Raw genomic sequence first — 27,296 nt, forward strand, 5'->3', positions numbered from 1 at the left:
GAGAGAGAGAATAAGAGTGCAAGCAAGTGGGGAAGGGGAACAGGGAAAGAGAAAGAGAATCTTAAGCAGGTCCCATGCTCAGAGCAGAGTCTGACACAGGACACAATCTCACGACCATGAGATCATGACCTGAGCCAAAATCAAGAGTCATACAGTTAACCAACTGAGCCACCCAGGTGCCCCTTTATAAGATCTCTGAGGTGGATGGACACTGACTATGCAGAACGAAATACTTGTTTGACCTCTGCCTACACCAAGAAGCCATTATTTTTGAGAGCTGATACCTTTTCCTCAGATTTACTGAGATATACTTGATATGTAACACTTTGTAACTTTAAGATGTACAACATGATAATCATTACATGTAAATGTCATGAAATGATCACAATAAGGTTAGCTAACACACATCCATCATCTCATGTAGTTACCATTTCTTTTCTGTAGTGACAACAGTTAAGATCTACTCTTAGCAACTTTCAAATATGTAATATAGTACTCTTAACTGTAGTCGCCATGGCAGCTGATAATTTAATCTTATTATGAACATATTTCCACACGTGATTTGCACATTTTGACACCTCTTTTCTAATGTTTTTCATGCCTAATGCATAAGTCCTTGATTCTCTCCTAATGACTCTCTCCTAATTTCAAGTAAATCTCTTTCTCTTATGCATTTTATTTCTCATGGTTTATTAATCTCTCTAGAGAAAATAAAAAAGGTGGGGCCAAAGAGTAGAAAGTAGGAATTTATTTTACTATCAGTTAAATCCAGATGTTAAAGGCACAGATACACGTAAGACTTAGCATTGAAGGGGTCACACCAAGCCCTTCCATTCCATTTTTGAAAATAGATCTATGAATATTATGGTTAGAAATAAATTATTGTTTGGTCAGAAAAATATACTAAGATTTTCAATCATTAACATAAGCAATCTATTTCTAATAATTCTGTGGTGGATTGGGGAGAATCTATAAAGTGGCAAAGTCTTATAAGATATATTTCACTCTGTGAGAAGAAAACTATAGTATTATTGAAATATAGAGCCAAAAACAATGAAATAACACAAATCTAGAGGAAAAGCATTCATAAGCACAAAAATAATAGAGAAAAAAAACCTAGAACCAGTTCATTGGAAATTTCCTAAGTGAGTCAGCAATGTTGGGGTGAAAAAAAATGTATATAACAGAAAAAAGACTGAATCAATCAGGGATTCCATGGGCTGTTAGTGAAGTCTCTTTGTGAAGTCTATGAGTAAATCCTAGACCAAGCATTGACTCAAGGAGGGACTTTGGAAGACTTCAGCCAATCTGATGTCCCAGTAAATATTTCCTTTCATTCCAAGAGACCATTATACTCTTCATTTTACTTTAAATCTGCAAATTTGGATTTGCCTCCAAATCCTCAATAGGATTGTATCTTTCATTAGAATAATGACAACTAATAATAATAGCTATAATTTACTGAGTACTTACTTATCCTGACATATTCATAAGATGTCTGGCTCTATGCATGGGTTTCTAATAATTATTCTACTTCACTAATATTTGTTAAGTTCTGACGATGTGTTAGGCACTGTTACAGAGCATGACGTGCCTAAACCCTATAAGGAACTATTGTATACAGAAAAGGAAACTGAAGCAAGGAACACAGGTATTTTGCTTACAGTCACACTACTAAAAAGTGATGAGGTTCAAACATGAGCATAGGTATTCCAGTGTCATATTTCTAGGAATTTTTTTTCTTTTCTCCTCTCTCTCTTCTTTTTCTTTCTTTCATTCTCTCACTTTCTCACTCTCTCTGCTTACTTTTGTTTCTTTACTCTTTTATTTATGAATTTATTCAATCTCTACTTGTTATTTCATTTATCCATTCATTCAATCACTAAAACTCTGTTTAGCCTTTACCATATGCCAGACAGTAGGTTGGGGGCTCAGAATATGAGGATTCCTACCTGAGTGTAACATAATATAGGAAAAAAGAGTAAACCAAATCAAGCAACTAAACAATTAACAAAATTCACAAGGACCAAAAAGTATTTAAGCACTGAGGAGTCCAAATGCTTCACAGCTATGATTCTGGGCATTTTGTGTCAGCCTAGACTGTTTCTGTTAATTTCCATACTGCTTTTTAGCTCCCAGAAATCAGACCTGAACTCAGATTTCAAATCTTCTCCTATATGTACACACATTTTGTCTTTGTTCTGAAATTCTCCAGCACAGAATCCACAGCTATTATTTCCAATTCCACATTGACTCTTTAAATCTGTTTAATCATATGTAAACCATCTATTTATAAACCTTACAAATCTAGAACCTAGAATAAAGCAGACATAATATCTGTACTCCATATCAGTTATTCTCAACCACGACCACACATTAGAAACTTTGGGAGGGTTGAATAAAAATACAAAGTGAATTCCACTCTAAATGTGATACACATAAGGCTCCTAGAAGAAAACATAGGCAGGAATTTCTTTGGTATTGGCTGTAGAAATACTTCAGACAAGGGAAACAAAAGCAAAATTAAAGTATTGGGACTACATCAAACTAAAAGGCTTTTGCACAGCGAAGGAAACCATAAATCAAACAAAAAGGCAACCTACTGAATGGGAGAAGATATTTGCAAAAGACATATCAGATAAGGGGTTAATATCCAAAATATTTAAAGAACTTATATAACTCAACATTAAAAATACAAACCATCCAATTAAAAAAATGGGCAGAGGATCTGAACAGACATGTTTCCAAAGAAGACACACAGATGGTCAACAGACACATGAAAACATGCTCAACATCACTAATCATCAGAGAAATGCAACTCAAAACCACAATGAGATATCACCTTACATGTGTCAGAATGGCTAAACTGAAAAACACAAGACAGAACAAGTGTTGGTGAGAAAGTGGAGAAGGAACCCTCACACACTATTGGTGAGAGCATGAATTGGTACAGCTACTGTGGAAAACAGTATGGAGGTTTCTCAAAAAGTTAAAAATAGAATTACCATGTAATTCACAAATTCTACTACTGGGTATTTACCCAAAGAAAATAAAAACACTAATCCAAAAAGATATATGCACCCCTATATTTATTGCAGCATTATTTACGATAGCCAAAATATGGAAGCAGTCCAAGTGTCCATCCACAGATGAATGGATAAAGAAGATGTGGTATATACAAAAATATATATTTATGTATATATATGTATATATATGTGTATATATATATATGTGTATATATATACACACACACACACACATATGTATAATGGTATAATACTCAGACATAAAAAAGAATGACATCTTGCCATTTTCCAACAGCATGGATGGACCGAGAGGGTATAATGCTAAGTGAAATAAGTCAAGCAGAGAAAGACAAATACCATATGATTTCACTCATATGTAGAATTTAAGAAACAAATGAACAAATAAAGAATAAAAAAAGAGACAACAATCAGACTCTTAAATACAGAGAACAAACTGGTGGTTGCAGGAGGGGAGGTGGATGAAGGGAGGAGTGAAACAGATAAAGGAGATCAAAAGTACATCTAACTGGATGAACACTGAGTAATGTAGAAAATTGTTCAGTCATTATATACATTTGAAGCTAATATAACACTGTATGTTAATTATACTTCAATTAAAAAAATGATCGCACTCTAAACCATATCCAATAGTGGAGTCCGGGTATATAATTGTTTTTAAATCTCCCTAAGTAATTGTAATGTTTAGTTGTGTTAAGAACCATAGATCCATATTATCCAGGTACTTTACTAATTACTGTATCCAATTTAGTCATCAAACCTAAAAAATTGCCATAAAGAGGGAAAGAATTTAAAGTAATAAAATAATATAATGACTGGTGAAATGAATGTAATAAAAGATGTAATAACAGATCTGAGAAATTAGTATTCTTTATTGTAGTATCAACAAATTATTTTAAAATATATTTAATGGTTCAAATGGAAAGACTTGACTACCTCTTATTTTTGAAAGATGGAAAGAAATAAACCTCTATATAGAGTTGACTGAAAATTGCCCTACTTGGAAAATTTCTAGATCAGATGATTTCTTATAGTTACTTCCCCATTAATGATTTTATTATTCTACATTGAGAATTACAAAGTTATTATGATACCATAAATTCCTAGAAATTTTATTTAGTTAGAATATCTAGCTGATGGACTTTCACTTGTCAGTTCTTTAATGTGGTCAATCGTTTCATTAATAACTATAAAATATATTTATTATTTTCTCAGACATTTTAAGTCATTCTTAACTTCCACCAAATTTAAAAGCAAGGATATTTTAATCTGAGGAATATCTGTTACTTTGAAGTTCTAATATTTTCATAATGTTTAAAGTAGAATATAATTTATTCACTATATCTGGTATATGTAGCTTGACAGAAATATACTTCATTCTGTAGTGTCTTGAATCTAGATGAAACATGAAGAATTTCGATTCAATAGTCCCATGATTGATATTAATAATACTCAGAAATGTAAAGAGTAGTTATTTCCCATATTACCACATGAAATAAACATACCGAATGATTAATGTGGAAAAACATTCATCTATAAAATTCTTAAATGTTCTAAAAAAAGAAGATATAAGGAGGTATATGTATAGCGGAGAATTTTTGGTTTTTGTTTTTCATTTTTGCTTATAACTGAAAATCTTGAATTCCTTCTTTGTTTAGCTATAGAATAAAGAAGTAACATTGGAGAAAATCTTTTTTCTTTTAGGAAGAATCACTCAGCACTCCTTTTAGATATGTAAATATAAGGCTAGTAGGCACCCCTGCCCTAGAAGAATATTTAATGAAACCTTGACAAACTGTCTCTTCCAGTGTTTCTTGATATAAGAGAGGATAGCAGGAGGGTAATTTGCATAATTACTAGGAAACCTCAGGGGAGAAAGGAAAAACAAGACTGCTTTCCTTTCAGTTTTGAAGTTCAGAGTTATTCCAAATTATCCTACAAACTAAGACAATTGACTGAATCATTATAGTTTCCAAGAGCTAGTGAAAAGAATGTAGGAAGTGGGAGTATGCACTGGGACCTGAGTCCAATATCCAACATCAGTCATGGTTCCAGCTCAGTGGGTAGCTGGCTCTGGAGGACATTCCTGACTCAGTCATCTTGATGAGTTTGGTAGCCTAACTGTGAAACTAAGCCCTCAAGGTGGTATAACTTGAAGAAGGGGGAATCCTCACTGAAGAACCACTCTGCCATGGGATGTCACTACTGCTGGCGGAACTTCACACCAGGCCAGTGACTGGTACGGAAGGATTTCACTTAGCCTGTATGTCAGTGGGCTATTGCAATGGTACATGGATGACATTTGATTTTGAGGAGCCACCTATTTTTAAAAGTGATAATTTGAAAACTCAAAAGAGGCAATGGCAATTAAAAAAAATTGTTGCTCACTTGTTACCTTATCACATTTTCTAGTTCTCTTTTTACAAAATGTTTAAAAAAAATGCTTCTTTTGACCTAAGTTTTAGAGGTTCTTAGATAGTTCAGGCAGAGCAAGAATGGTCCCAAGAGAGAGCTACCAGGTTTACTGTTCATTGGGTCACGTGAGTCCTCTTGTATTTAAGTTAAATAGTCAAAAGAGGGCTCAACTTATTTGTAGCCCAATTAGATCATAACTGTTATATATGTAAAGAATTAATAATGGACATAAGAATAATAAATGTGAACCAAACACTTTTATTTTAAGTTTTTAAATTTAAAATTTCTATGTTTTTACATTAAAAACTTTTTTTAATTTAAAATTTAATTTCTGTTAGAGAAGCATGCAGATGGTTAAAAAACAAACATTTAATCCCCAGGTTAAAAAAAAAATAGTTTACCATCGGAATACCTATCAATGAAATTCATCACTCTAAGAGATGTATTAGTCTTGATAATAATTCTTAGAAAACTTGTAATAGAAGAGCAATTCCAAATCTGAAAAATGGTTACTATGGAAAGCATCATAATTAATGTTATCATTACAGTCTAGATCATTATAAAGTTGCATAAAACGTGACTTTATAAAATCAAGTATACCATTCTGACCCATGCTACTCTTTGGTGTACTGAAGTCTTAAACATTGTATTGAACATTGAAGTCTTGGGCAATATATTAGAAATAAAGAAATAAAAATTGGGAGGGAAGAGAAAAAAGAATAAAATACTTCTAAATTTCTTAAACTCTTAGAAAAGTCTAAGACCACAACATACTCTTGAAATCAATATGTCAGACAGCTTTTTAAAAAATTTTTTAACGTTTATTCATTTTTGAGAGAGAGAGAGAGAGACAGAGTGTGAATGGGGGAGGGGCAGAGAGAGAGGGAGACACAGAATCTGAAACAGGCTGTAGGTTCTGAGTCGTCAGCACAGAGCCCAACATGGGGCTCGAAGCACAAACTGCGAGATCATGACCTGAGCTGAAGTCAGATGCTTAACCAACTGAGCCACCCAGGTGCCCCAATACGTTAGCAAGTTTGATGGATGTCATATCAATATTGAAAAATCAATAGAACTTTTTATGCCAGCATTAATTTATTAGAAAAATATGAAAATAATCAAAATAGCAACAAAACTATAGATGTCTAGAAACAAATAACAATCTTCAAGACCTCTATGTGACAGATTAACAATTTTATTGAAGAACATAAAATAATTCATAAAAAAATGGAGACAGAAGCCATGTTACAGATGGCAAGACAGCACATCATAGAGGTGATTATTCTCCCCAAATTAATATATTAACTTAAGTAATTCCAAAATAATCTCCCCAGGGGTTTTAAATGGGATCTGAAAAGTAGATATTATAATTAAGCTCTAAGAATTAAGATTTAAAAACTAACAATAGTTAAAATAGCATGGTACTCATTTATTTATGTACTGAACATATACTTATTAAGAGCTTACCATGTGCCAGGAGCTGTTCTAGACACCTGAGCCTCATAATGAATAAAACAAAGATCCTAACCTTCATGAAGCTTATTCTTTAGCTGGAGTAACAGACAATAGATCACAGACAACATAAATAAATAAATTACATGCCATTTAGAATATGTTATGGAATTTGAACAAAGGCTTGATGGAGGTGACAGAAATAGCCATGTATATATCTTGAAGAAGGTCATTCTAGGCAGAAGAAAGAGCAAGTCAACAAGAGGCCAGTGCAGCTGGAGTGGAGACAGAGGTCAAAGTCAGGAGACCAAAGAGGAAAACAAAAAAAAAAAGGCAAATCATTTAAAGCCTTGTATAAATGGGAAGCATTTGCAGACTTTTGAGCAGACTGAGATGTTGAAAATAGACTGTGAAGGCTGCACTGGAGAAGCAGAGAGACGGGGCAGGAAATAATTACAATAATTCAGGTGACAGATGATTGGAAGTGGTTCAGAGTGGAGAGATTAATAGAGATGATGAGAAGTGGACAGATTCTAGGTATAATTTGAAAGCAGGGCAAATCTAGTTCTTTACAGTTTGATGTGGGGTATGAGACATAGGGAGGACTTGAGGGTGACTCAATATTTTTCACCTTGAGCAACTGGAAAGGCAAAGTTTCCGTGATTTGAGATGGAAAAGATGCAATTTGTTTGGGTGGGGGGATACAAGAAGTGGGTTTTTGACATTTTAAGTGTGCAATATCTTTTAGATGAACAAGTGGCGATGTTGAATAGGCTGTTGGATAAGTGTTTGGTTGTAGAGTCTGAACTAGAGGTAAAGATTTGTAAACTATTAGCATATGGATACTAGTTAAGACTGACTGGCAATCATTGAGAGAAGAAATGGAGGACTGAGCCCTGGATCACATCAAGAAGTCCGAAAGAAGAGGGGCGCCTGGGTGGCGCAGTCGGTTAAGCGTCCGACTTCAGCCAGGTCACGATCTCGCGGTCCGTGAGTTCGAGCCCCGCGTCAGGCTCTGGTCTGATGGCTCGGAGCCTGGAGCCTGTTTCCGATTCTGTGTCTCCCTCTCTCTCTGCCCCTCCCCCGTTCATGCTCTGTCTCTCTCTGTCCTAAAAAAATAAATAAAAAACGTTGAAAAAAAAAATTTAAAAAAAAAAAAAAAAAAAAAAAAGAAGTCCGAAAGAAGAATATGGTCCAACAAGATAGGAGACTGTGACGGAGCCCCTGGTGAAGTAAGAGAAAAACAAAAATAGTGTGGTTTCCTGTAATGCAAGTTAAAAAAAAAAAAGGAATCAAGGAGGAGTGATCTACTATGACATCAACTATAACAAAGGTTGAGAATTGGCCTTTGTATTTACCAATATAAAATTAGTGGTGATGGTAACAGGAGACGTTTCTGTAGAATGGTGGGGCAAAGACTCTATTGGAACAGATTTATAAAAAATGCAAAGAAAGCAATCGGGGAAAGTGAGCCGACAACCCTGTTGAACAGCTTTGTGGCAAAAGGGAGCCAAAAATAGAGAAATAGCTGATTGTAGAAGTAAGGTAAAGAGAGAATTTTTTTTTTTGAGTTGCAAGAAGTTTCTTTGTTCTAGGAATGGGATAAAGAAGAAAAATGACAAAAGAGAGAGAGACCAGTAAGAATTGCCGCAGAAGTATAATTGACTAGGTGATTGCTGAAGACACCAACATAGGAGGTAACAAAGTTTTCTTTGTCTAAGGTTTATTTTTGAATTTTTCAAAGATTCATGCTCATCTAATAAGCTCTTTCATCCTCTTAGACATGTGGGCAAATTTAAGTAAACACTCTTGCTCAAAGTAAATACTCTTATATTTCAAAATCCATGAAATCAGGTAGTTGACATGTTGCTTTTCTTCATTCTTGTTCATTTTTAATATGTGCATGCTTGTTATACTATTTCCATCCACTCCTCCTATTGATAAGCTATAGGACTTTGAGCCAGTAATTCCTGCTCTGTAAACCTCACAGGGTTATTACAGGGATCAAATAAAACAACTGCGTGAAAGCACTTTTGGAAAGCTGTGAAGAGCTTTATACAAGTTATTTATCTTGTTCATACTTGGGGTGTAGCCTTTGCTAATAATATTTCCAGACAGGTTTGAAGAATAGTTTGCTTATCTTTAAAAGGCCAGAGGGGCGCCTGGGTGGCTCAGTCAGTTAAGCATCCGACTTCGGCTCAGGTCATGATCTCACAGTCAATGGGTTCGAGTCCCATGTTGGGGCTCTGTGCTGACAGCTCAGAGCCTGGAGCCTGCTTCCGATTCCGTGCCTCCCCCTCTTTCTGCCCCTCCCCTGCTCATGCTCTGTCTCTCCCTGTCTCTCAATAATAAACATTAAAAAAAAATTAAAAGGCCAGAGCCAGCATTAAGAAATATTCTTCAGAACACTCATCCTGGCATGTGTAATTTCCCTGCAGATAAAGGGGATTTCTGGTCATACAAATTTCGGAAAAACTGAATACTGTTCCCCTTGGAACTTGACAATATTAAAAAAAATAAAAAATTCTAATGAGTACTACAGTAAAGACGTCAATTCAAAAATATACAGCACAATATGTCCTAATATTCTTGTCCTAGGAAATCTCTTTTTAGGGGAGTGCGTTCTGTAAAACACCCATCAAATTCCTGGCAAACTAGCGCTATATGAGAATTTTAAGATGGGTAAACTCCACAAAAATGAAAAATAAAAGTAGAATCAATTGCAGAGTGTCTGAATAATAGACTTAAACATTTTCCTGGATTGGCTTGGCAGATCAGAGAAGACAATACACAGGGAAGGAAAAACACTTGTTCTTCTCTGTATCACTTTAAGGGAGCAAATTCATGGCATAAAATTTAAATTATATCAATAAAATAGAGATAAATGAACACACTCTGTCAAGGTCTGTGAATAAGCCTTTTAAAATCTTAAGATCTCTGACTTTAGCAAAGGTGTGTTTATTCTTCTGTCCTCAGATCTAGACAGATAATATAAAGGATACTGAATCTGCTTATAGAGATAAACAAGTCAATTCCCCTTTCTCTTCCCATTTAGTAAGGGTGTAGTTAAAGCACAAAAACTCAGTCACTGAAATCAGAAAGAGATTTATTTTGAGCTTAATGAGTTCCCACACAATATTAGAACATTTTTCTTATTCTTTCCACTGCATAAAGAAGATGCCTAACTTGTGGTCATAAGCTTTCTCTCCAATTCGGCTCCTATAAAATTGATATGGGATAACTTCATGTACATATGAATGAACCATGGAACATCCCACACTTGCCTCTGCTGGGCCCTTTCCTAGCCACAGACCTCTAAGCCACTCAGCCACAGGTATCTACAGACCTTTTCTTTCCTGAGAGGTGTGCCAACTCCAAGATGGCAAATTCATAAATCCCATCCTTTTGTTTGGTTTTACTGCTTGAAAACTCAGTTGAAGAATGAAAGAGACGTGTACACATTATTATCATGTTACTATGAGGAATTAGATCACAATATATGGGATTCATGCACAGAAGAAAATATTCTGTTAGGGCTATTCAGATGTAAATAAATCCAAATGATAATTATCTTTGATACAGAGAAGAAATTGGGGCTTAATCAATAATGAATAAAATAAGCCACAGTTGACAAAGACTGAGTTTCTAGAACAGTTGTTGGCATGTAGTGAGGAAGGCACAGAAACATGGGCAAAATGCAATTAATACACTGAAGACATCCCTTTGGATAACTGCTTTCAGCTAGAACTTAGCAGAGGACTGTAAAAGAATGGCATTTGTGACAAATAATGTTTATTATTAGTATTTTAAAATAGAAATATGGTATATTCATAAGCCAAACACTTAAATGTTCAGCTATCAGCTTTGTATGAAAATTATTCAGAATCTTCATGTTATGATATTGCATAATAGAACACAATAGCATGATGAAATAAAATCCTTCTGTCATCATTGAGGATCATGCTACTAATATAGCTTTATGAACTTTTCCTAAATGCCTATTTTTTTGTCACTGGTAGTTCAGTCTAAAACATAGCATGCATTGCTAGAAATCCACAAAACCCTTAATTTTGGTAAAGGCACATGCCGTATTTCAATTTTTATAACACATTAGCTCAGTGTCCTTCATGACCAAAGTTCTACAATGCAAGCATTACACATGCAGTTACTAGATCTTCTGATCTGAGGATTATTCTTGCCACTGGTTCTTCATTTTGATCTGTACATTTTTTGGCTTAAATTTTCCTGCCTATCTGGCAGGAACTAAAGAACTGAAAAAAATGCAAACAAAAACCCATTTCTGAGTTTGCATTTACACAGCTTTTACATTTACATATCACTGTTGCTTAAATTGCTATGTTACATTTTATTTTAATTTAAAAACAGTCAGGAAGTAATGTCAGATTTTAAGAGAGAATAACAGAGCAACAGTTTTGAAAAGGGAAGATGCAGCTTGGATCATCCAGAGTACCTAGGTTCAAAGTGAGGATGACAAGGGAAGGAAGAAGCTTCAGAGGGTAGCAGATAGCCACCAGCCTGGAAAGGGTCTCACACGTCCAGATATGCCTCAGGTGTTGGATGGTCACTGATAAATCAGCCACCTCCTTCACTCTAACCTCTGTGAAGAACTAAAGTTTCAGTCACTGATGAATAAGAAGTAACAAGATGTATGGCCCATGATAAAATGTAACTATTGTTTGGTGAGACTTTACTTTCAGTTTTACACATAAAGGCAAACAGATGTAATACATATATTACAGAGTAAAAGGTTGAAATTAAATTGTATTTCTTACAGCTTGTAGTAGACAGGTAGGTCCCTAGTATTTGTGGGGCCCAGGGCAAAACAACAAAGTGCGGTCCATATACCATAAATCTAAATATTAAACAATTATAAATCAAGTTAGCAAACTGTCAAGTAAAAATATCACCTATTATGTTTCTTGAAAATACACCTTTCACAATGACTGTTGGACCAGATTCTAAACAATAGTTTACACCAAGAAGTTCTACACCAAGACTTAGCCAGATATGATCCCTGAACTACAGCCTGCTCCCCTTCTCTTCCTGATTTCATCTCCTTCCAGAACACTGATCTGTTTTTGCCTGAATGGATCCCTTAGCCAACACTTTCAAATTTTGTGTAACCCCAGCAAAAAGGCTTCCTTGGCCACTCCTTCAGTCTAGGAATGAGTGCATGAGAATGCAGGCCGACTATAGACATTGCTTCTGGGAAGAAGTCAATAAAGGCCCTGGAGGCAGGCTAAGGTCCCTTTGGTCAGAAAGTCCTGGCTATCAAGTACCAGGCATGTGGTCAAGAAGGGGTGGTGGTGTGGCTTACAGGTGTGCAATTTCCCCTGGCCCCATAAACTTCTCATCCTGTAGAGGGGCACAGAGGGCCACAGCAAGGCCCACTAAATCACGGTCCCCTCTTGCCTCGGTTTAAGAGCCATACTTGGAGTGATCAAAACTTGTGAATGCCATTGCCTCGGAGGAAGGATCTGTTCAGAGTAAAAAAATAACTGGGAGAAGTTGAGGGAATAATGAAAAAAAAAATCTTTTAAAACACACTCTTGAATAGAATAAAATAATCAACTCAAAAAAACAAATGAGTATGTGTAATAATAAAGGAAGAAAAGATCAGAAAAAAGTTTGGGTTAGAATGATTTTTTTTTGAAAATCAACAGTAACACTTAAAGAAATCATGCTGGCATATGAGAAGAAATGTGAAGGCATAATATTGTCTGGAGGTGAGAAGACCAGGGTTGTGGCCTTCCTCTGGACGAATAAGTCATTTAATCTTTCTAAGTAAGCCTCAATTTCATTATCGGTAAAATTAAGAAAAGGAACATCTCTATCTACTTCAGAAGTCTGATGTGTGAGAAAATGACAAATGGATATAAAATTGTAGTGCAAACGATTTTTTAAAAAGGTACCTAATCAAGATGCTTCTAAGTTAAAACACTTCTATATCTTCCCATTGCTCTGAGAATGAACTTGGGCTCCTTGCCACAGCCTAGGAGAACTTACATGATCTGGCCCTGTTCACTGCTCAGTCCTGTCTCCTGCTGCTCTCTCTCCCCTGACCCCTAGGCTTCAGTCACCCTGTCATCCTTCCTTCCCAAGAATGTGCCAAAGAAGCTCTTTCCCACCTTTGGTGCATTTGCCCTTAGGACTTCCTTTGCCTCAAAAACTCTAATGGCATAGAGTTCTCCGTATGGTTGAATCCCTGTCCTCTTTCAGGTTTCAGTTCAAACCCCACCTTCTAAAAAAAATCCTTCCATGCCATGTCTGTTTAACATCTCCCCACCCACTTTGTACCTGCCCCTTCAGCACATCAGTCCCTCTGACATACAACTTGTTTATTGCCTGTGCCTTCATCTGCCTTGTTCGTTACCACGGTCCAACCACCTAGACCAGGACCTATATCCTAGCGCTATCGATAAAGTTGTCACTAAATATTTATTGAAAAATGAATGAAAACACAGGATTAACAAATAATATAACCACACCATTTATTGCTTGTAATCAATGTGCCAAGAGTTTTGTTATTCGTAGTCAGTGTCTACTCTTTACAACAAAGCTGTAAGCTGGGTATGACTATTTACTGGTAAGTGATGCTCAGGGAGGTAAAAGTGTAAGGTCACACAGCTAGTAATTGGCAGAGATGGAATCTGAATCCAGGTGTACTGACATCAAACAAATCACTACTCCATGCTGCCTCTCTACCACCTCCCATCACAATTAATTTATTTTCCTTCAAACTCTAAGATCATTTTTGACACTACTCATTTATCATGTTTTGCAACAGTAATTTGGGCATGCTTATTTTTCTCTCTAGTTTCGCAGCAAATTTAGTACCAGAGACTATGTCTTCTGAACCTCTACCAGTGTCTAACAGTCTGGTTATCCATATCACTCAGCAAAATTTGCAGCTGCAAAAAATAATCGGAATTTCAGAATATATACGTCAGGAGCATTGTTAACTCCTTTACAAGAGCAGTGTGTTTACTGCAAAAATTTCACAAATTCATTCCCTTCTAGAAAGCAACAGGAGTAAAGTTACTGAGCCCAGTTCTGAACTTATTATTAATGAGGTAAAACTTAGTATTCTGAACATTTTTATTACCCTGTGAGTATGTTCTTCTAGAACTGATTAAATTTCTGTCCCACAGAGACATTTAAACTAATTCCAGTTAAGCTTATTTCTTTCTTTTAATTTTTTGTTTTTAAAATGTTGACAATAATTACACAGCTTTTCTGTGAGTAATAAGGCCTGTTACAGACTGTGCTTTTATGAGACTATTTTTATCAACTATTTTGTCAACAGAGTTCTCAAACCACTGACATAAAACATCTGTTGGCTAATTTACTACCCTAAACAAGGGGTAATCCTTGTGACTAGGATTTACAAGTCACTTTCTGACAGCTCCATAGTATCTAACAATAGTTTTGTGTATTTCTCCCCAACAACCATTTTGTAATTTATACACTAATACTACAGTCATGCTATACTGATAATCGCATAGATACTACCCAAAATAATATTTTTTTTTTGGTTTGAATATATTTTTAAACAATTCCCAACAAAAAATTAAGTGGTAGTATTTAAATTACAATCTTTTAACACTTGTTATTCAATGCTATTGATACACTTTAAATAATCAAGTTATAGAGGATAATAAAGGGAAGATGCTTTATAATGTTTATTGAGGTTATGAGTATTTATATAAGGATGATAACTGTAATGATTAGGATATCATTTAATATTTTACCTATATATGTCAGCAGTTAGAATATTGTGGGGAATCTAACAAAGCATGGTGAATATCATCAGCAGTATTGTATTAAATACGTAAAAGTTGCTGAGAATAATTCTAAAATGCTCTTAGCACACACACGCGCGCACACACACACACACAAGGTAACTATGTGAGGTAATGAATATGTTAATTAACCTTATTGTGGTAATTATTTCACAATATATACATATGCCACATCATCATCTTGTATACCTTAAACTTACACAATGTTATATGTTTGTTATATCTCAATAAAACTGGAAAAAAATGGCGGGCAAAGAAATGTGATATAAATGAATGAATAAATGAATGAATGAATGAATGAATAAATGTAAAACTGATGGTTGCCAGGGGTGAAGGGGTTGTGAAATAGATGAAGAAAATTAAGACATACAGTCAGTCTTCCAGTTATAAAATAAATAAGACATGGGGATGTTATGTACAACATAGGGAATGTAGTTAATAATATGTAAAAACTTTGTGTGGAGACAGATGGTCGCTAGATTTATCATGGTGATCATTTTGTAAGGTATATAAATATCAAATCACTGTGTTATACACCTGAAATTAATATAATATTGTATATCAATTATATTTCAATAAAAAAGAAAAAACCTCAAAATACTTTCTTTTTTTTTTTTTTTTTTTTTTAATTTTTATTTTTTTTTTTCAACGTTTATTGATTTTTGGGACAGAGAGAGACAGAGCATGAACGGGGGAGGGACAGAGAGAGAGGGAGACACAGAATCGGAAACAGGCTCCAGGCTCTGAGCCATCAGCCCAGAGCCTGACGCGGGGCTCAAACTCACGGACCGTGAGATCGTGACCTGGCTGAAGTCGGACGCTTAACCGACTGCGCCACCCAGGCACCCCCAAAATACTTTCTTGAATCATCTCAGGAGTAATATGAATTGAAACAAATTACTTATTTTTAAATAAGAAACACACACACACACACACACACACACACACACACATATATATATATATATATGCATGATATATATTTTAGGTTTACATTGGAAGAGGATAGGAGCATGATATTTTAAACAATACTAGTATATCATCATTTCAAAGCATTTGGAAATCACTCTTCCTGCAATCATGGGAAATTGAAAAAAAGAATACTAATAATTACAATGTTTAAAAATCTTTAGTTACATCCGTAAGGAAGAGTGAGTAAGTTAGCAATGGCACAGAATTTCCCTTCTAAAGTGGCTGAAATGCCTTCTCCAAGAACTGGAAGGCAAGTCAGAGACAAGTACTTTATTTATATCACCAACTACTCAGAATCCTCCATATATGCACCTTATCTGTGGAGTCCAAGAGAGACACACATCTATTATACAGGGGTTCCTTGGTGGCTCTATCATACAGTTGGTTGAACATCCAATTCCTGATTTCAGCTCAAGTCATGATCTTGCGGTTTCATGGGTTCAAACCCCATGTCGGGCTTGGGAGGAGCCTGCTTGGGATTCTCTTTCTCTTTGTCCCTCTCCAGCTCACACTTTTTCTGTCTCTCTCAAAATAAATAAATAAACTTTCAAACATCTATTATACATAGGTCCTCATCCTAATCTTGTAACCAGTTTCTGAAAGTTAATCTGACATGAACTGTCTTACGTTCTATTATGTCTGGATATTTAGGGGTTGTATGTTTAAAAAAACAGCATTTGAAAAAAATATGTGTGTGAGTACTCGCCCCTCCCCCAAAAGTACTAGAAGAATGTTTTATATATCAAATGGTTGGTTAGAGAATAGACAAAATCTCAGGTTCTTTATCCTTTCAAAAACATATTTCTTTAATTATAGTCTGGATTAGTATAAATACAACACTGTTAAAAACACAATATTTTGTAGATTCCTATGAAAAGACTGCATGACCACAAAGTCCATTTTTATACCCAAACAAGTATACTTTAGAATTCTCTGGGAAAAGGTATAGTACTGTATAACTGATGACATAATTAAAATGAGACAGTAATAGAAAATTACATTAGTTTCCCAAACTGAGTTTTGTGTGCAAACATTTTATTCTAAAGAGCTCAGTGGTTTGTTTACTGAATTAATGTCAGCTCATTTATCTGAAGGGAAGAGAAATAATTTTATTCAAATTTGAAATACAGCTCATGAAATCTAGCTTTCAGGTTTTAGTTTATTTTTAAAACTCAACTTGAGATTTCTATAAAATACATGGATAAAGGCTAAAATAGTGAAGCCTTAAATTAAAAGCTATTTGCTTCTCAGCCACCAGAATTGATGGCAGTCTCAGGAAATTAGTCTGGATTACTTGGCTTCCTTTGCTTTTACACTTGAAGGAGGAGACATAAGAAGCCCCTCCATTTGTTTCAACCGGTAACGAATCAAGTGTTCAATTTATTTTCTGGTAAGAAGTCTGGTGCTGTTGTTTTGTGGTCCAGTCACTTGCTTCTTAATCTCTGTTTTAAAACCCCTCAACATTCACAATGACACCAATTTAGCTACTTAATTCATGTAGTCTTGATGATTAAAGAGCTTAACCATCTGAAGATATAACTTGTAAAGGCAAATATTTAGCAGACTGTCTATTGTCATTGGATATGCAAATGCCTATATAATCTTATCTGATCCCTACCTACCAGCAACTGACCTTCTTCCTTTTGTGCTGGAAAAGATGGCTGAGCCCACAAAAGGTCCAAAGAGACTGCTAGGTTTTCTTAGCCTGGGTCTAAGCCCCACCAAAAGGAAAATCATTCCCTTCTAAACAACAGTAAAAGTCCCAAGACTTCAGATTCTTTTATATAACTTTTCTTTAACAGGAGTACTATTAGGACCTTCTTAAATACACAGAAAATACTAAATCAAATAGGAGATTACCAAAAAATTTTTGCTGTGATAAGCCACAGATTAGTCACCAACCATACATAATACCACTTGTAAATCAAAATTATTGTTATTGTACTTTAAAAAGTCTTAGATGTATATTATTGATATATCTAACTATACAAATATATTTATTTAATTATATATGTTCAATTTGATGCATAATTTAATTATATTTCAGAGGATCAAGTTAACAGCAAGTAATGAGAAATTCAAATCTATGCATATCTATGCATACACACACATATATTATTTTTAAGCAAATCAAATTAAAAGCAATAAGTGAGAAGAAAAATCATGGACTTATGACCAACAAATCAAAAAATAATAAAGAACGCTTATCACATGGATTTCATATTTCTGTCAAAAGATATATAGCAAGTGAACATTTCCATATAGGGCCAGGTCATATGAGTCATACCTTTTCATGGACTTTCTGACCAGGTTCCATCCCTTCAAGGTGTTCTGATTCTGTGGACCCCTCACTTGATGCCATTTTTCTTTGTATATGAACATTTTGTTCACGCAAGGCAACAATCTGCAAAATAAAAGCACTATGCCTTAAAAATCTAAAATATAGTATAAAGTATAGAAAAACTGAATTTATCCAAATGTGGTTTAGAGCTAATGAATATAAACAAATAATCAGAAAATAAACATTAGATTTTACTCATATTATTACTTAAAAATCTTTTTAAGATTTAAATTAGCATTTTGAATATTTATCGTACTTACAGGAATATGAAATTTATTGGAGAAAATATTTTCTAGTTGCAAATGTATCTATCTAGTTGGAAATGTGTCTAAATCAATGCCATGATCTGTGTGTTATTCATTCAAAAAGTACTTTTAAAATTAATCTATTAAATGTGATAAAATTCATACTGAATTTTTAAAGTATAAAAGAAAGATAAAGGAAAACATGCAGGCTGAAGGCTAGATATGAGCACATTCTTTTACCCTAAGAGGTAGCACATCTGTAATTTTAAAATAAACAAATATATAAACTGGACATAATTTTGTGGCACCATCATGAATACTTAGAATTAAATTGGTCTCATTATCATTATTTTAATGGCGATTATCTTAGCACTGCTAGTTCAAATATAGTTTGCAAAATAATTCTCAGAAGGCAAAATTCTTGAAAATTTTCAGCTTAATATTCAGACATATATTTTAAACTACGAAAGATTCTCAGTTCTGGTTTAAGTAATCATAGTAATAAACAGGAAAAAATAGCATTCTAGCATTTTAAATGATGTTTTAAAATAAAGTTGCTATTTATATATATTTTAAGGTATTTTATGTTGTTACCATAACTTACTTATGTCATGGCAAATTTTATTATATTATCAACTCAGATATGGAACTAGTGCTTCTTGGGGAAATCAATGCCCATAGTATTTAATGCACAATAAATAGTCAATTACATACAATTTATGTTTAAATTATGAGACCAATAATACGTCACACAGATCAGTAATTAGCAAGTAAACATAAAACATCAAGAGGTTGGGTTTTTTGCCATGATCACTGCCACTGCTTCAATGCCCAGATGCACAATGATGTGTTTGTGAGATCGGGTATCTTGTGTATGACCTGCAGCATTTGAGCACACAACATATCTTTTTGTAAGGGCATATCACAAATAATGAAGAACAACTCTGTAAATGCTCTTCTTGGAGAAGTGCAATCACCAAACAATTGGTTCCCTTGCTCCCATTCTTGCCTATCTACAATCATCCACAAAAGGGCCAGATGCATCTTTTAAACTTAAGTTACATTGTGTCCCTCCTTGCTTTCTAAAGAACCTCAACGTTTTCCCAACTTAAACTTCTTAACAAAGTCAATAATATCATATATAATCCCTTCAGTCACAATGGCCTCATTTCTGTCTCTCAGATACACTGGGCTCTTTTTCACCCAGAATTTAGGAACTTAATCTTCATGCCTGAAACATTCTTCCCCAACTCAGACCACAGTTGACACAATCCCAGATTTCAAAATTCAACTGAAATATCATTCCCTCAGAGAAAATGTGCTTTGCCATTAATTACTTGTTACGATGTCCCTGTTTATTTTTGTGTGTATTTCATTGATTAAAATCTACTATTTCTTAATTTAATCACTTTGCTTATTTATTTAGCAAGCAGAAGTCCTAATATCTCAAGGGAAAATAATTTTCAAAGGAATACCTTATTGAAAACAACATTTTCATATGAAGTAACACATCATATTATTATGTGCAAGGTTTATTTTATTCAATAAAAATGTGTTGATTTAAATAATGAATGGATAGGGATAAACAAAGAATGTAAACCTAATTCATTCAGAAATAACAAAAGATAAAGATTTAGAGTGTGTGGAAACCTACAGAGACATTTCTCTGATGTTAGTTAACATAGAAATGAATTACATCAAAGGAACACATATAAAATAGTCCCTGGGTATATCATTTTTATATTACATTCTTAACATCTTGTCTCTTGAATACAAGAATATTATATTACCACCGATACATAATGGAATTTTATTCTGAATTTTTAAAAATTCAAACATTGTACACGAACATTCCACTAACATAACATCCATGACTTAAATATGTTGTGGGATGCCTGCGTGGCTCTGTCAGTGAATCATCTGACTTCAGCTCAGGTCATGAGCTCACAGTTCATGAGTTCAAGCCCTGCACCAGGATCTATGCTGACAGCTCAGAGCCTGGAGCCTGCTTCAGATTCTGTGTCTCTTTCTCTTTCTGTCCCTCCCCTGCTTGCACTCTGTCTCTCTCTGTCTGTCTGTCTATCTCTCTCACTCCCTCTCAAAAATAAAAGATTAAAAAAATTAAAAAAAAACCAAGTATGTTGACAAAGGTAATAATACATTTAAAAATGTTCTGCATTTTCTTCCATTAGTTACTTAGAAGTGAAGAGAGACCTTTTTAAAAAACATTCAAACCAAATTTAACCCTGTTTACCGAGGAATTTCTATTTGTTTAGTAATTCAGATAAATTTTAAATATGTCCTAGTGCCTAAAATAAAGTAGGTGCTATACAAAGGTTTACTGAATGACTCAGTGAATTAATGCCTTTAATAATAATAAAAAAAGTCAAAATACCAAATTCATATTGAAAACACTCTTTGCAAATACAATTGTGCAGCCATGTTAAAAATATGACAAACTAAGTGTTTTGCAAAGTATACCCATGACAGTTCCAAGAAAGACATCAATTTCAACCACTAACATGCAAACTGCACACTTCTGTTGCTTTAATCAAGACCCCAAATCATGTTTTTGAAACAGAAGAATAGATGTAGAATACTCTGTATTCTTTATCACTGTTAAATGATTTTATTCTGTTCTATTTTTGCCCAATAACAAATTATCCTGAGTATTTATGAAAGCAAAGCTTCAGCATCTGATTTAATTGTAGGTGCTAATAATGTTGATTTCTTTCTTTCACACTGGAAAAAGTGAAAGGTTTTCTCCTGTGAATGCAACTTTGGGGGGTGGCCCCCTCTTTAATGTGCTCAAGGGGCAGAGATGGTCACCTAGAGATTACAAGGGTTCCAACACAGGCCTCTGTAGGAAATTCTCCCAGCTGGCTTGAGAAACAAAGGCAGAAGATGGCTTAAGAACTAGCTTGCAAGCACAAGCATAATGAAAAGAAGCTAATGGCTCCCAAACATTCTCTGGCCTCTCAACTGACAGAAAACGCTGTAACAGGGAGGGGGCAGTGACTGGTCTAGGATACCAAAGTAGACCTGGATCCCTCATTGCTAAACAGCATGACCTACTACAACTGGAATGGCATGGCAGGCAGGAGGAATAACTTCTGGGTAGTCTCTGGGGCTTACCCCGTGTTACATTACTGCAGGAAAGTACTGGAAACTCAGCACGGGCCAAGGACTGTGCTAAAAACTATTTTAATCTGCAAATAGTTTTCATGATCCACACTTAAGTGATTAAACTGGGATAAGCAGAGTATGATGAGAACTAAGTAGGAATCAAATTAAAGTTAACTTCTTGTCTACTCTGTCACATGGTCTCAGATGGCTTTGCATTTGGACTCTCTTAAGTCAGGGTTAATTAATTAGTAGTGGGTGAGGATGGGGAGAAAGCTTTTCCTTTCCAAGTACTGTTACCTTCCAACCCTGGAATCCTTTGTATATCATTAAGGTACGGACCCCTCCCTGGAGAGATTCACATACATCTTCAGGGTATCAATCCATTGAAGGCCAATGGAATTCTGGTTAAGAGGAACTGTCCACAATAATTTTAACTTAGCAACCATGGTTTGTCAACTGTTCATTGACATTTGTTTTTAAATGCCCAGCATCACTTTGATATTCCTTTTGTTAACAGCATCCTACATTTTCACTGGGGAATTATCCTTCCCTATTCTAATCCTAGAAAGACTATCAATTAGGGGGCCAGAGCTCAGGGCAAATCATGAGTACATGATCCAAGCCAGGGCAATCAGAATATTGCTTCAGATGTTTCTGGCAGAGATATGGGGGCAGGGAAGATTCTTTTTCTACTATGGGAGATAAGCTGACAGGATACAATCAGGATGGCTGTTTACCATCAGTTCTGCCTTATGGAGAAAAGCAAATGAAAAAGACAGAGCCCTAATGAATCACTTCTGTTCCTAATTCTAGCCATTCTCAAATCATCTCTATCCTTGGCATTTCATTAATATGAGCTCCAAATTTCTCTTTTTTGCTCAAACTTGCTTTTCTGTCACTTACAACTAAAAGTGTCTTTGCAAGTGTAACAGGGGACGTGGAAGGCAACAAAGAGCATGGAATGTCTAAGTGGAGATTTTGAAGAGTGGCTAAGAATTTACCAGGGAGACAATGGGAGAAAACTGTCCATTTTATCCATGTCCAAAACTGTCCATGTGGATAGAACACAAGCTGTTTGTGTTCCCAGTATTATAGGTTGTTCAGTATTCCTGTGGAAAACATTATGTGGATAAAGATAAAAATGACAGCAAACTAAAAAAAAAAAAAATTAAAGTACCTCAACAAACACTCTGCTATCTCTGTGCTTCTTGCTGTATGGCTTATTGTTATTCTTTTAAATGTTTATTTTAAGAGAGAGAGTGAGAGAGAGGGACAGTGTGCGTGTGCGCGCATGAGCGGGGGAGGGGCAGAGTGAGAGAGGCACATAATCTGAAGCAGGCTCCAAGCTGTCAGCACAGAGCTGGACATGGGGCTCAAACTCACATACGGCGAGATCATGACCTGAGCTGAAGTCAGACGCTTCACTGACTGAGCCACCCAGGCGCCCCGGTATTATTATTGCTTCACCTTGACCCTTATTTGCATTTCCAGATTGCTCATCTAGCTTCTGAGAGCCTGACCCATTGTTTCTAGGCATTCCCAAACTATGGTATTTCCAAGCCAATCTTCCAAGTTTTGTTCTTGCCTTTGCCTCTGTCAGCTGCTTTTGGCTCTTCTCAATCTCTGACAAGCTCTGACCCCATAGAGTGGACTACTGGTGTCCTGTGTTCTCATGTGGAAAATACCCCAGCTCTCCATTCCTTTTTTTCTACCAGGCTATCTCTGGGATCCCACTATGTCTTCCCACAGACCCATTCTTATCCCCTTTCCTTTGAACAATTGTTTTCCTTAATGGCCTGGAGGAATTTATTCATTTTAATTAGGAATTAGGTAATTTCTACAAAGAGACCTGAAGATAAGAGGGAAGAATCAATGTGGATATCTGGGACAAGAACTTTGTAGTCAGAGGGTGTGGGAAATGTAAATCATTATTAAAAACAAAAGCTTGAGACTTATGCAAAGTTTCAGTGAGTTCTTCAAATGATGTAAATGTCCTCTTTAAAAGAAAGTTAAAACAGAAGTAAAAGTTGAGAACTTGGATACTTAAGGTGTCAGAAAATACACAGAAACATGGATTCTTGGGAGAAATGTGATTTGGGAGAAAATAACAGTCTATTTAATATTTCTGTATTCTCAAACTTGGGGATTTCTCTAGTGTTTAAAATGTCTTAATCCATTTTTTCAACAAACTTTCATTGATTGCTGTTCTAAGTATCGATGCCACGGGGGGGGGGGGGGGGGGGGGAAATGCAGATAAAAGTCCTTCTCTCCAGGAGATTACATTCTAACAAAGGAAGGGAAAAAAAAGAAAGAAGCAGTGAGAAAACAACAAAAGTCCTTCATTGAGCTCTTAACAATGTACAAAAATTGTGCTAAGCACATTATATAAATTTGCTTCTTTGCATCAACTTTTCATCTATACCATCCTTTCTTTCCAAGTTTGAGATTTCTTGAAAGTAGAAACAAGTAATTGGTAACAAATAGTGTATTTGGGAGACAATTTCCAGAAGCATAGCATTCATTAAATATTTTTTTAAAAACCAGGTTGAGTCTTGGTCCTAGATATTACTGGTTGTATGACTTTGTATAAGGTACTTAACCTCAAGTTCAAGTTCCTCTGCTGAAAAATGAGGGACAATAATACCTACCTTTTAGTAAAGTACTTAGTCAAATATGATGTATACTAATCATTCATTATGTAGTGACGATAATGGAAACTCCACTCACCACTTCAACTTCATCTTCTTATTCATACTTTATGCTCTAGTTCATTGAAGACTTGTAGTCACATACAAAATGCCATCTTGACTGCAAGTTTTTATATTCAAGTGAGTTGCCCTTTGTGAGATAACAGAAAATATATACACATGTCTCTGCCCCCAGTTTCTGGCACAGAGCTCCTAAAACCCTTGCAAATTCCTAAGTGAGAAGAACACTTGGAGCATCTTTTGATCTAATGATGGGACTTTGGATGGGCTCCTAGATGGGGACTGGTCACCAGAAGGTGAAGCCATGATTAGAAACTTGGAATTTTTAACTCTACCCCCAATTATCCAGAGAGGGGAGAGGGCCTGGAAATGGAGTTAATGACTGATCATGCCTATGTGAAGAAGCTTCCATAAAAATCCCGAGTATGGGGCTCAGGGAGCTTCCAGGTTAGTAAACACATCCATGTGCTGGAGGGGTGACACACTCCCACTCCACAGGGACTGAAACTCCCGGGCTGGGGACCCTCCGAGGCCTTGCCTTACGTACCTCTTCATCTGGCTGTTCATCTGTATCCTTTAATAATGGTAAATGCAACTGTTTTCCTGAGTTCTTTGAGCTGCACCAGCAAATTAATAGAACCCAAAGAGGGGGTTATGGGAATCTCTGATTATAGCCAATCAGTCAGGAACACAGGTGACAACTTTACTCATAACTGGCATCTGAAATAGGGAGGGAATAGTCATGTGGGACTGAGCCTTTAACTTGTGACACCATTTTCAGGGAGTGTCAGAATTAAGCTAAATTGTAGAACACATAGATGGGGTTTCAGTGAATGCTTGGTGGAAGAACACTCCCTACCACATCCATGCATGCATACATCTGATGTTAGAAGTGTTGTGAGTGTGGTAGTCATGTGAGAGCAAAGGAGAAACACACGAGGTGGATTGGGGTTTTCCCCTACACATGCTTCTTCCTTCTCGACTGCTTCTGAGTCACCTTTTAGGTCTTCACTTATATGTCACCCACTCTGGGACAGGTTCTGGAACCATCCTCCTGCCAGGGATTTAAGTCATGTAATTCTTTAGCATTCTCCAATAACTCATGTCATACAAATTATTATTCTTTATCACAATTAGCTGTTGGTTTTCTGACTGCCCCTTTTGACACCAAGTGCCTTGAGACCAGAAACTATATCTGATTATTTATTCCCAGCTCTTAGGACACTAATGGACAAGTAGGAGACACTCTAGAAATACTACAGGTTGTTGAATGAAAGTAGATGATATGACTGGAAAAGACCTATAGAGAGTTGGAAAAATTGGATGGAAAATTTCTTGAAAATTTATACATGAAGAAGAAAATTAGTCATCTGTGTGGAAGGCTATGTGAACCTAAAATCTCCCCAATGTTCACACCACATGATTCAAGGTTAGAAAGGAGTCATGAGAATGGAAGAACTCACTGAGAAAAAAAATAGGAAGAAAAGAATGAGAAGTGGTGGCATAGCCTTGTGGGATATTCACAGCTCTAGTATTAGGCGGACAGGATGGAAGGCATAGGCTATAAAGGAGGATGGGAATGGGATCATGGGAGGGCAGCTTCATGAAAGTCAACCAGACTTTCTGTCTCATTGTGTCTTAAAATATTTACAAGTATACTGCAGCCTAAGTAATACTATTCAGGTGTACTGAAGTACATGCTATGTTTACATGTTTTAGATTTACAACAGATCGACATTAGATGGAAAAATGGAATTCCAAGGGTATCTAGAAATTCATTTCTGCCAAAAGAATTCTTAAAATAAAAAAGAAAAGCAACGTAAATTAAATTAAATTTTCACTTGGTTTTACTCTTCTTCATTTTTTGAAAATATTAGTGTATAGGACATTCCATGAAGTTATATAAGGAAGGAAGAGAAATAAGAAAAAGAAATTTAGAAATTAAATTTCTAATTAAGAACTGCTAGCAATAATAATACTTGTATATGCTGAATATCTATTACATGCCACATACATGAAAAATAATTGACATGCATTATTTCTTTTCATCCTCCCAATCGTCTTATAAAATGGGTATTATTATTTTTATTTTACAAATGAAACTAGCACAGAGGGAATAAATAATATACTTGAAATTGTACAGAAAAAGATGTGACACAGACAGTTTTCCAATCCAGGTTTGATAGCTTCAAAACTTGTTCAAGCATTATGCTATAATGACTTTTGAAAATTACTGAAGTGAGTCACTGCATACACAATCCAAACACTTATCTAGGTCAGGACTACAGTTCTATGGTCTGATAGCAAGGGAATTTACCTGTCCTGATTTGGCAAAACAATTTAGATACAGTTAGAAAATATCTTCAATTACTCCTAGGAATAAAAATCATGCTGCTTACATTTTTATTTATAACTCTTATGTGGCTCAAGCCTTTCAATTTACTTTGAAAATTGCCCAACTGCTTTTTAAAATAAATCATGTCTATGCCTCATGCTAATTCTCCAAGGATCTTCATTCTGATATTTGTGAATTCATACTTGCCTTTACCTACTTAACAACAACTTCCAGACAGTGCCCATGTCTAATTAACAAAGATTCTTTTCATCTATTTTTACCCCAAACTCAATTAACAATTCCAAGAGTGAGACTTACAGAAGTCTCACTACACTAACACATAATTTGCTTCTACACACACACTTATTCTAATTTAGCTGAACTCCATGCTTAGATTCCACTGACGTTGCAACATGAAAAAGCAAAAAAAAAAAAAAAAATGGCAACTAGTAGAACACTAGAGATTTACAATTTACACTTAAGCAACTCTCTAGTCGCAATAGTTTGGATTTGTGTTTTTATATGGGTTTGTGTTAATTGGGAAACTATAAAGATTTAGATATTTATTCAAACAAGCCAATAGCTATTTCACTTTCTAGCTTTGGCTCTTGGCCACTGATCTGTAAGCACCACTGAAGCATATTAAAACCAGAGTAAAACACCTTCATGTAGTCTAATGCATTTTGGTCAGCTCACATGTAATATTCATTTTCACTATTTTGCAGTGAGCATGGATAACCTGAAAACTTGTGAAACTGAGCAGATTCGATGAATGATCAAATTGTTTTGAGATAAGAATCAGACGTTTGCACTGTGAGATTCTGCCTTTTTCAGG

At 35.4% G+C, this 27,296-nt stretch overlaps 1 protein-coding gene across 3 annotated transcripts in view; it reads right to left on the reverse strand.

Annotated features, from left to right (window-relative positions):
- PPFIA2 (PTPRF interacting protein alpha 2) overlaps nt 1-27,296 on the reverse strand; it is a 487,632-nt gene that overhangs the window by 132,995 nt on the left and 327,341 nt on the right. For all 3 annotated transcript variants that reach the window (XM_042992818.1, XM_042992819.1, XM_042992817.1), the window contains one exon: nt 17,994-18,110. In XM_042992818.1, the coding sequence (XP_042848752.1) occupies nt 17,994-18,110 (117 nt within the window). The remainder of the gene's footprint in view (nt 1-17,993; nt 18,111-27,296) is intronic.

This window comes from Panthera tigris, chromosome B4 (genome assembly GCF_018350195.1).
Source record: "Panthera tigris isolate Pti1 chromosome B4, P.tigris_Pti1_mat1.1, whole genome shotgun sequence".
Classification (NCBI taxonomy): domain Eukaryota; kingdom Metazoa; phylum Chordata; class Mammalia; order Carnivora; family Felidae; genus Panthera; species Panthera tigris.